Source organism: Littorina saxatilis, linkage group LG1 (assembly GCF_037325665.1).
Source record: "Littorina saxatilis isolate snail1 linkage group LG1, US_GU_Lsax_2.0, whole genome shotgun sequence".
NCBI classification, from domain to species: domain Eukaryota; kingdom Metazoa; phylum Mollusca; class Gastropoda; order Littorinimorpha; family Littorinidae; genus Littorina; species Littorina saxatilis.
Window position 1 is genome coordinate 81156003 of NC_090245.1, and position 12002 is coordinate 81168004.

The 12002-nt window shown below is 41.8% G+C and overlaps 1 protein-coding gene across 4 annotated transcripts in view; it reads right to left on the reverse strand.

The window, feature by feature from the left end:
• Positions 1-318: 318 nt before the first annotated feature.
• The window catches only part of LOC138981301 (sodium- and chloride-dependent neutral and basic amino acid transporter B(0+)-like), a 58796-nt gene continuing 47112 nt past the window's right edge, over positions 319-12002 (reverse strand). The window contains exons 13-18 of one of the 4 annotated variants that reach the window (XM_070354182.1): positions 11639-11766; positions 8841-8999; positions 8152-8319; positions 6147-6246; positions 4543-4647; positions 319-2976 (exon numbers count right to left, since the gene is read on the reverse strand). In XM_070354182.1, coding sequence (XP_070210283.1) covers positions 6151-6246; positions 8152-8319; positions 8841-8999; positions 11639-11766 — 551 coding nt within the window. In that variant the 3' untranslated portion in view covers positions 319-2976; positions 4543-4647; positions 6147-6150. Of the gene's footprint in view, positions 2977-4542; positions 4648-6146; positions 6247-7555; positions 7671-8151; positions 8320-8840; positions 9000-11638; positions 11767-12002 lie in introns of all 4 variants that reach the window. The other 3 variants (XM_070354174.1, XM_070354165.1, XM_070354191.1) reach the window with 3 other exon arrangements.

Here is a 12002-nt window from a genome sequence, read left to right on the forward strand (position 1 = left end):
TGAGCCTAGTAAAGTTCAAACAGATCTAGAAGAGCCTTCCAATCGAAAATGTGAATGTAAGAGGCGCCTCTATGAGCAGACACCATACACCGGTAGTTAGACACATACACAATGACAAACAAACACACAGATAGACAGACAGACAGACAGACAGACACACACAGAGACTCACGCACACGGCACACAGTGACACAGAGGCACACACACACACAGAGGAACACACAGAGAGGCAAACACACACACACACACACACACACACACACACACACACACACACACACACACACACACACACACACACACACACACACACACACGTTTCTATCAAATACATATTTTTTATTAAATACATTCCTGGATTTCTGCAGAAAGTAGAATGAACAAACGTCTGAATGAAATGTGACCCTCCACCACGGAATGAGTCGCATGTCACCGTTGCATGATTTTCATATTTTTACATTTTGTTAAAGAGTGTTTTATGCTCTATGCAGTGGTGAAAACCGTTTTAGAAAAGAGCGAAAACTGTTTGAGTTATAGGTCTGTGGCTATAAGGTGACCCTCACACTGTTACCGGGGATTAAGCCAAGCGCAGAACCGCGCGAGGTGACATGCGACGCATTTCGTGGTGGTGGGTCACAAATGGTTAAAATAAAAAAACGCTGGCGCTGGACCCGAGTACTCTTCAGACTGGCTCGCTCCCCCAGTATGAAAGTTTTTGTCTTGTGCACGTGGATTTAAAAAAAAAAAATTTTTATTTTTTATTTTACACAATTAAAAAAATTATTAGAGTAAAATAAAACATTAAAACGTTCATAATAAACAAAAATAGACCGCCCATGCCGGGAATCGAACCCGGATCACTTGGATTTAAAAAAAAAAAATATTTTTTTAAAATTTATTTTACACAATTAAAAAAATTATTAGAGTAAAAGAAAACATTAAAACGTTCATAATAAACAATAGTAAACAAGAATTAAAAAAAAATATAGACCGCCCATGCCGGGAATCGAACCCGGTTCACTTTGGCCATAGTCGGAAACGCTTTCCACCAAGCCAACATACTTGACATTCGCGAGTGAACTCAATAATGCCTATAATCCTCGCGCAGTGGTACACGCACGCAAAGCACGCACGCACGCAAAGCCTGGTGTGGTGTCGCTGGCTTGGCTTGGCTGTTCTATCCCACCGCGAATCGCGCCCGCCGTTAAGAGTCGTTTTGGTGGAATATTTCGCATTTAGGTCCCAGGTAACATTATGAAGTTTTAATACGATCAATCGGACCTATTATCAAGTTAGTGTATCAACTTTTGAACGAACTGCGCCCAGTAGTTTCCCAGCAATAAGCTGTTAAGTCGAGACAGACACACACACAATTAAAGTCTGTTGGACCCTAGTACTGCGTACTCGGGGATAATAATGTAAGACCATCAATGTACTCGCAATTTTCCAAAAGAACCATGGAAGCGAGTGGAGTGGATGCATATTATTTCTCGAAAAAAGTACATTTCTTTTTTTATTCTCAAGGCACCTGAACTTGAAATGTAATGTTTGATAAGAGCCAAATACAAAACACTCGTGATATGTATGATTAGTAGATATGGTTAAAACTTCTGGTTATGAAGAAAAAGAGATCAACATTGCATAGTGTAAATTAAGCTCGCTTGATCGTCATGAAAGATCTAGGCCAATGATAGTGTGCCTAGATTTTTCCCACAGTGGGACAAACTAAAGTAAATACACAACACAAAATATTAAAAATGTATCTGCAGACCTAAGTAAGTTAATATTATAGTATTCGATGAGCAAGATGAAACATGACCTTTAAAGAACTCTACAGCAAATGTTTAGTAGAAGAAATAATGTCAAACAGAGCAATAGTGATTTAAACTATTTTAGTTCATGACGACTACTTAGAAACATAATTTAGGAATGTACAAAAGGCACACACTATTTACAAACACATCGTCCTCCTTCGTCACTGTGTGTTTCGAACAGATTTATGACAACTACATCTTTGACCACAACTAAGAAGCACAAAAATCGCTTGCCTTCAGGAAAACGTCCTTCTAGTTCTGTCGAGCATTTCTAGTTCTTTTGATATTAAAACATGTCTTGATTTGTTGCGATAAAGACATTTGAAACATGGACCAACAATAATAGCGAATTCCAACTCGTGTAACCAATTCAATTTCAAGTTAACCATCAAGTTAACGAGTTAACTATGTGCGTCGCCTCATCTGCTGCGCTAGTGTAAATTAAAAGTATATGCGGTTTCTTTTTGCGATTTAGGATTGCATAATTATTGGTGTGTGATGGAAGCCAGCTACTAGCAGATAGGCCCCCCCTAACGGGTAAATTAAATGTTATTCGACAAAATATAGCGTCTAGCACCTGCGCCTCTCGCACATGACTTTATCGAAGCATTCAAACACTTAAACAGGTACATATCTTAGAGTGGCAAAGGTGCTGAAACTCTTCACACGTAATCGTCCAAAAGGAATCATCTACGGGAAAAAAACCCACCTGACCTCCGAGTGCTGTGTTCAGTGCACATCCGCATTAAAGCAGTTTCATTTTGATGCAGTCAAAAATGCAGTACGATACATTTTTGCGAGAAAAGACAAAACAAACAACAACCGAATATCTTAATGCGATATTTGAGAATATGAATTCAATATTTTTCTTTACATCGTTCAAAGTTCTAATCCATGAAACAATCGATTATTGTTTTTACTTAGTAGGAAACGCAGAATAAACAGAAAATGACATTGTCTTGTGTTTCTAAAGTGCCGCAGACAGGGCATTTACGCTCCTTGAATCTGATCGAGGATGTTGAATGCCACAATCCCACAGAAGTATGTTGCGTGTCTGCTCCTGCAGAAGCTGCTCCATTCTAGGCACATTACTCGTATGCATGTCTGATGGGGGTGTGTTCTGTCCATGAGACAGGTTCCGACAAAGACACTTGCTGTATTTTTATGGGGGCGAGGACGCCCCCATTCTATACGGATAGTTTCGAGGTTGACCATGGGCAGCGCCATTTTGTTGTGAAATACGTCATCAGTTTGTGTACACAGGAAGTTGTGACATCCGTCACCCTATGGGAGGGGTGACGTCAAAATTGTTCATCTGTAGAAAGTTGTGAAATCCGTCACCCTATGGGAGGGGTGACGTCAAAATTGGTCATCACAGAGTTTGTGTAACACAGGAAGTTGTGAAATACGTCACCCTATGGGAGGGGTGACGTCAAAATTGTTCAACAAAAACATGATATGTCGCATTGTGCAGGGTCAACTGCAACAAACTCAAACCGAGCCATTCATACCTAGCTGTATTTGAGTGACTTATATACCCGACATTTTTATTTCTTATTTTTAGCACAGGTGTAGGAAAAATCATGAACCAAAATGTTATTTATTTTCTAATTTAACATTTTTTTTACAAATATGACCATGGTCTTTTAAACATACAGTGACATTAAACATTGTTATGTTAAAAAAAAGAAAAAAGAAAAAAAGCTTTTGTGCACAAATCAGAAAATACATTGTACATTTTACCTACAGGCCAAACCGTGAGTGTCTGTGGCAAAGCCCGACCCAGGAAATTGCACTGATTTTATATTTAGATCAGAGAGAAATTGTCAAGAACAGGCGCTTGCATTTGGATGTGTCCAATGATAGTAGGTTTGGTTGTGATCAATCAGAATAATGTAGGAATAAAAATGTATGACAGTTTAGTATGATGACATGTAATTCACATATGCTGAAATATGATATTATACATCATGTAATATTATTATGGCTGTTGCCATGACCATGAAACCCAACAAAGGTTTAATGTAATGTAATTCAAAATACCAAAACCGAGCACCTATTAATCTCGTCTTTGCGCGTGAAGATTGAGGCCGTCTGCCAGTAGCGGTTAGGTCATACAGTGGAACCCCTCTCTAGCGACCTTTAAAATGTTGACAAAAATCGGTCCTTGTGGAGGAGGGTCCTTACAGAGGGAGGGGGCGGAGTCAGGGGGCCACAAAGAAAGTCAGATTTAAAAAAAAAAAGAAAACAGAGAAGTTTGAGTTGCTGACGACCGTTCTCTCTGAAAGCAAACTGCTTCGATTTCATGTTTGTCCTTGGTGTCCACCAGTTCTGGTGCATGTACTACCCTGGCCAAGTTTCCTCTCAAGACATCAAAGAGACCGCCCCAGTATACTCTACAGCCTCTGGGCGAACCACCTCTCATAGCTAAAACTGGGTCAATGACCCCTGGGAAGAAGGTCAGTGTCTATAAAAATTTTACTCCTAGGCCTGCGGCCAGGGGGGGGGGGGGGGGGGGAGTATACCGGTACCATTTGAGAATCAGACCAAATGAGAATTGAACCATTTGAGAACATCCTTTTTTTTCAATCACTACATCGAAGGCCTGCGGCCCGGGGTTCACATGGGTTGGTTTGTTTGTTTGTTTCAAACCCACACCCATATACACACATTTCCCATTTAAACCATTTGTCGGCCCCCTGTCGATATTTATCGACTAAGTTCCTTGTTTATTATTCCGCGAGGAGGAGCGTTGTCGCTGGAATGTTGAAACTAGCAGAGGAGTCCGTTACAACTTGTGAGTCTCATACGGCGGAATTTCGTCCATCTTGCCCTGTTATAAAAAGAAACAAATAAAGAAAAGTAAATCACGCTATTCAGAAAGGCATGTGAAATAAGCTTAATATAAACACTTGCCACTTATCAGATGTCAGACAACAACAGCAACAGCAAAGGCAACAACAACAACAACAACAACAACTACAACTACAACGACGACGACAACAACAACAACAACAACAACAACAACAACAACAACAACAACAACAACAACAACTACAAAAACTACAACAACTACAACCCAAACACAGCAACCAACTAGAATACTAACGGCAATGAAGGCTTTTTTGTTTAGATTTTTCTAACGTTCTTAAGAGAAATATTGTAAGTACGGTATCAACTTTAATTTCTTCGCGAAAACGTAAACAATTATAGTGCTATCATTTCCACCGCAATGTTTTACACATACACTGAACACCTTAACAGATCAGTTCATTGGTTGATTTGAGTTCTCTTTTTGTCTGTTTTATTCCGATACGCTGTTTGCATTGCGTCTGAACTTCATCTCCCGAGATATTATTTCCCTGTCAATAGCACAGGAAAGGTAGGTGGTGTCTATGCCGATGTAACTGGTGTCGGTAGCAGTGGGATATGTGTGTGTTTGAGGGGTGCAGATGGAAAAGAGGGGGGTGGAGGTGGGGTTGGGTCGGGTGCGGTAGTGGCTAACATCTCAGATGGTATTCAAGGTGTGAAATAGATAGACACTCTAAACGTTGGTCTTGCGCCAATCTGACAACACACACATCTAGCTAAAAGTTACAAACAAAGAAAAAAGCTCCCCCCACCCCACCACACACGAAAAAAGAAAGGAAAAGAAGCAAAAAATAATAAGATAAAAAAGCCAGAAAATTAAGCTTTTAGAAAACTGACCGGCAACAGATAACAAAGAAACAAATACCAACATTAACAACAACAACAACAACAACAACAACAACAACAACAACAACAACAACAACAACAACAACAACAACAACAAAACAAACTACAAAATGACAACAAAGACTACAAAGTGTACTAACATATAACTAACATATATCACCTCCCCCCCCCCCCCAAGAAAATCAAATTAAAACAACCTTAGAAACTAAAACAAACTATAACAAACTACAAAAACAAAACCAAAACCAAAACCCACAGTCACAATGAATAATACAAAAAGTATCAAAAAATGTAAAAGTAAATAAACTAGAAACGTATAATATCAAATATCACACGCCTATTACATTAAAGCGGATGAAAAATGATTCAAGCAAGCAACAAACACTCAAACAAACACAAAAACAAATAAACAGCAAACAAAGCGATGCGGTGCTGATTACATTATCAGACTCAATCAACAGTAACTCATGACAAGCACAGAAGCGTCAATGTCCTACAATGCTGACAGTTCTAAAAAAGCTGGATTCTTCAAAAGGTAATACTGAAAATAGCACAGCAGCAAACTTATACAAATGTAGTATTCAGAAGCCTTTCTGAGGACTCGCTTTAATTTACCCTTTTAAAATTTTGTGGAAACATAGATGGATTCGTCCGATACCAATGTCCAATTTTCATGTGTATGTTTGTGGATGTCTTCATAACTTTCTCGACCACGCTGCAATGTAAAAGGCAAGTCATTCGGAGGATGTTATAATTCTTAAATTCATCATACTGTGTTCAATAATTGTGTTCACCTTAAATGTATTGACGTCTTAACGAAAGTCCTTACAAGTAATTGCTGGAATACTCAAATGGCCCCAGGTTCGATTTGGGGTTTGAAATGATGACGCGACACACGAAAAATACCTCATAATTAGCGTTTGGGCGTTCACTCATTCAAATGCTAAATGCTGTGTTGAGTAGTCTTCGGGGACAGTACATTCTCTGTGGACTTGGTCTTTGTTGAAGCTTCGTCCTACTTTGTTTGCCCCTGGCAGCAGCACTAATTATGCTTGTATTGACCAGATTACAGATTTGAAATTTTGAACTTCCCTGAAAGCGGCGTGTAGCTGCCTAAATGGCGGGGTAAAAACACGTAAAAATCCATCCGTGCAAAAAAACACGAGTGTACGTGAGAGCTTCAGCCCATGAACGCAGAAGAAGAAGAATCATAATGTTTGAATCCAACGGGTTTTCTCTGCCGGGACAAATGCGTTCCCACCAGCACTGAATAAGATAGTAGAGTGAACAGAATCGGGACCCTGACAGAGAAGAGTTTGCGTAAGTATAAGCAGGTCACCTATTCCCACTCAATGAATTAAGGATCATAGTGAGAGATCATTTAAATGATATAAACGCACTCGGAGCAATTTTTTTTATCTCCTGATCTGTGTTCATAGATGTTGTAGATGTATGTAAACAAAGCCTCGATGAATGCAGTTAAAATGACACCAGCGCCCAAAACACATGATACAAAGTTGACACACATTAAAGGCATTTTCCTTCCCAAGTGCACCAAAGAGTCGGCTCACTATCTCAGCTCTGCTCAAAGTGTTACATGGAAGAAATCCATCACCACACTTGCACGTGTACCACAAATCAACCGCCTAACTGCTGTCTGTACAGAGTGAGATGATTGTGATGAATTCATGTGGCAAAATGACACCGGTGTCAGTTAAGAAATTAATTCATCAACAAGTTCCCACCCTACATAGACAGCAGCCGGGAAGCTGATTATTGGAATGTGTGGAAGTGGAGGGACGGTCGTATCTCTTGTAACAGCCAAGACAGATCTGAGATGGTGAGTCCAATCGTAAGCGTGGGAAGTACGGTGTCTTTAAGCAACCAAGCGGCAAGATTTTACAGCCCAGACCAATCCGAAACAGCTTGCTTCAGATCTTTTTATTGAATATGACAAAGCTTGAATATTTTGTTGTTTGCACAAGTCGAAGCCTGGGTATGATTTTCGAACGAATCGCTCATACTTTTTTTTTTACCATTTTACATTTTTGTAGCCATAATAACAGGTTCGAAGGTAGAAGTTTCTGGTGGATTTTCGTATGTGTATTTGCCGATGACATCATCAGGTTTCCCATTAAACTGAAATAAATATCATTAGGTCAATAAGTTTGAAAAGTTTGTAATTCTTCAAATCACTGTATACATACAATTGCAGTTAGAGGGATATAAGGCAATGCAGGAAGTGGACGAACACTGTGGAGGGATGGTCGCAGACTGACCATATGCTGACACTCAGGCCATCGCATACAGCCACGAGAAGTGGAATGACCTCGTGTATGACTAAATGGACGAGCGAGGCAAGACCAGTCCAACTCAGACCAGATCAGACCAAGCTGAACCAGGCCAGGCCAGACCAGAACATGCATAATCACAACTAAATGTATTATATTTAGTTCTATTTCAACTAAACACCCCGCTATGATGTCCCGGCCTTCAAAGTAGAATAGAACGAATAAAGAATCAGACAAAACCTTACATCCTTTCTGCAAATACAAATAGACATCACACGAAGACAGAAAAAGATGAATTTTTAAAACAAATTGACCAAAAAACGACTGACCTGGTAAGCTAAGTTGGTCTGTCCACCCTCGATCTGGTAGGCGTTAGCGGGCAGACTATCGTTCTTAGGGTCCACGATGAAGTTGGGCACGTACTGTGTGACCAGGGTCCGGTGCTTGGGCAGGGCGGGGCCCCAGTCACTTGTGGGGCTGGTCACTACGCGCCATTTCTGGTCATCAGGAAAGTGTAAGAAACAGTCAGGTTTGAATGACATGAACAATACAAATATGGCCCAAACATAATGAAGGGGCGCGGGGGGGGGGGGGGGTGGGGGTGAAAGACAGACGAACGGACGAACGAACGAACGAAATAATGAAAGAAAGATAGAAAGAAAGAAAGATAAGGAGAGCAAAGGAAAGGAAAGCAACAACTCACACATACAAAATCCAGTACATGCAGACAGAGACAAAAGGGCTTGTGGAGACGGCAAACGAATTAATGCAGAAACATCAACAAACACACACACACACACACACACACACACACACACACACACACACACACACACACACACACACACACACACACACACACACACACACACACAATCCCTCACATAAAGAAATCACCATCCAACCAACCACCATCCAACCAACCAACCAACAAATCACCCCACCGCATCACTACCAACACAACCACCACCATCACCACCACCACCACCCCCCCAACAACAACAAACACATTCCTTACCTCTCCAAAGGAGTCTCCGGGAGCCATGCAGAACTTGACGATGGCGACGACGAAGATGGCGACGATGACAGACAGGGTCATCAGCCAGCCAAGCGCGTCAGCCCACTGGGGTAGGCGGTCAACTCGCTGGTAGTCGATCCACGAGAAGATGAGCACGAACTGCAACAAATAAGGACGATTAGTCACACATACATGCTTAAATGCTTAAATGAATTTTTAAATGCTTTCGTAAAAGTTGATCTTAAAAGTGTACTTATGTACGATTAAGCTTGTGACTATTGTGTTTGTGTTTTGAGTGATGCGATGTGGTACCAACAGACAAATGTCCATGTACGTTTATGTACAATGAAAATGGACATTAAAGTATTCTTATCCTATCTTATCTTATGCTCCAACGCTGCCCTTTGCATGACAAAATCTGCCATGGCCAGAGCAAGTGCTTCTTTAAGGCAAACTCTACGACAGCCTCTTTTGGCCCAAAACTCTTCGGCAGCCTCTATATATAGACCTCAAACTCTACGCCAGCCTCTATTGGCCCAAAACTCTACGACAGCCTCTATAGGCCCAAAACTCTACGCCAGTCTCAAGCATTGTCTCAAAACGAAAGTGATAAGAGTTGTCTGTCCCTGCCATAGCCCGCGGCGCTGTCGGCGGGTAGTTCCGGTTGTTTTGTTGACGTGCAAAATGGCTGAACGAGAGAAGAAGATTAGTGGTGGAGGGAAACGTTACTGTGTCTGCTGTTCAAACTACGCGGGTAAAGAAGTTGAAGGGCGAATTGTCATGCGGTTCCATTTTGCAAACACAAACCGGAACTACCTGCCGTTCCAAGGGCGCAACTCTGTCCGACTATCGCGTTAGTTTCGAGACAGTGCTATAGGTCCAATTCATTCTTCTTACTCGGCGTGACGTTATCAAATGGATCGGCTAGCTTTAGCCCTAAGGGGCACAACTCCGCTCATACTCTCTTCGCGCCGCCATATTGGATGCCGTCTTTGTTAGTTTTCTTCATTGCACTCTTGTTCTTTTTGCGTATTTCACTGTGTATGCAGACAAAATGAAGAAAACTGTGCATGCATGAGTCCAAAGGGGATCTGCCTTTTTAACACAACAGCACAACATAAAAAGTAAAGCAAGAATACATTATTATATTCATTTATTTATTCTTTATCTCAAATTACAGTGCTCCAAAATTCACAAGATAAAGCTCTCAAGACAGGCAAATGAGGTACAATGCAGCTCAGGTAACTACTGCAAAGTATAATTTTCAAAGCATCCTATCACAGTGTTCACTCTAAAGGCCAGGCATGGTACTCTTCCGCCGATCGGCGGAAATCCGCCGAAAACGAAAATCCGAAAAAAATAAAATAAAATAAAAAAATTAAAAAAAAAAAATAAAAATAAAAATTTAAAAAAAAATTTAAAAAAAAATCTGCTGATTGACGTGAGATTATTATTTTTTCTTACTCAAGCCTTGTTATCTTTCACTTATATCCCTCTCAGCTTCAAGGAGAGGGCACTAAACACATTTGAATTAGTAAAAAGTCGTCAGCTTCAGGGGGCGTTGCCCCCTGACCCCCACAAGGGGCGCTGCCCCTTGCCCCCGCCAGGGGGCCTGAGCGGCCCCCTGCCGGGACCCCCGGCTTTATTTCAGCTGAAATTGCCATTCCTTCAGTACCATGCCTGAAAGGCACAACCGATGGACAATTGTTGATTAGCGCACTGCACACAGCAAAAAATAACCAGTTATAATCGTCTTCTCCGCTCAGTAACTTCCTTCCAGTTGTCACCCTGATGGTAAACAACTTTAGGGATCCTAAAGTGTGCCTGCTGACTGCAGTTTTGGGCCACACAACGTGTCATTTTCACTTTTGTCGAGTCGCCACCCAACGCTCAAGCACTGTCAGAGATCGTGCAAGGCATCCAACATGGCGGCGGATGACCAATTCCAGAGAGTTACGACCCGTGATTCTCATACCGCGCGCGCCGAGTAGAAATGCTGTTGTTAACTTGAGTTTCCGCAATGGGCCTATAGGCCCAACATTCTTCAGCAGTTTCTAATAGACAAAATATCACGGCAGCCTCTAAAGGATGAACTCCACGGCAGCCTCTTAAGGATACACTCTACTGCTCTAACTAAACGACAAATCTACGGCAGTCTCCGGAGGACACACTTTACGGCAGCCTCTGAAAGACAAACTCTACAGGCATAAAATCAAGGACAACACGTCTACGGCAGCCTCCCAAAGACAAATGACAAACTCTACGGCAACATCTCGGCAGGTCTCCAGAGAACTGTGTCATACTTACTGTCGGCACCTGTCCCCATTTAGTGAACGACACAACAACCATTCCCCCTACCTACCACCATAATCATCAGGCGCCGTGGCGTAGTGGATAAGACATCGGGTCCTAATCGGAAGGTCGTGAGTTCAAATCCCGGCCGCGGGCGTATGGTGGGTTAATGAGTGGAGATTTTTCCGATCTCCCAGGTCAACTTATGTGCAGACCTGCTAGTGCTTTATCCCCCTTCGTGTGTACACGCAAGTACTAGACCAATTACGCACGTAATCCATGTCAGAGTTCGGTGGGTTTTTAGAAAAAACACACGAACATACCCAGCATGCAATCGGCGTATGCTGCCAGAATGGCGTGCATGGTAAAAACGGTCTTACACGTAAAAATCCACTCGTGCAAAAACACGAATGAACGTGGGAGTTTCAGCCCATGAACGAAGAAGAAGAAGATCATCACAACCACAAAGACAACGAAACCCCAAACTACCACACTTAAACACTTACGACGATAACCACCGGGGTGACAAAACACCAGCAAGCCGCCCATATGTACTTGAAGGCGACCCAGGGGAGGCAACCGCACACCTTCGAGCCAATCATCGTCTCGATGTCCCGCAGGAAACGCCTCGCACCTGGAGAAAATCGTATGTTTTGTTCAAACACTGACTAGTTTAGTGTAGTTTGTTTTAATTTGGAGAGCTTTCATCATCATCATCATCATCATCATCATCATCATCATCATCATCATCATCATCATCATCATCATCATCATCATCATCATCATCATCATCATCATCATCATCATCATCATCATCATCATCATCATCATCATCATCATCGTCGTCGTCGTCGTCGTCGTCATCATCAT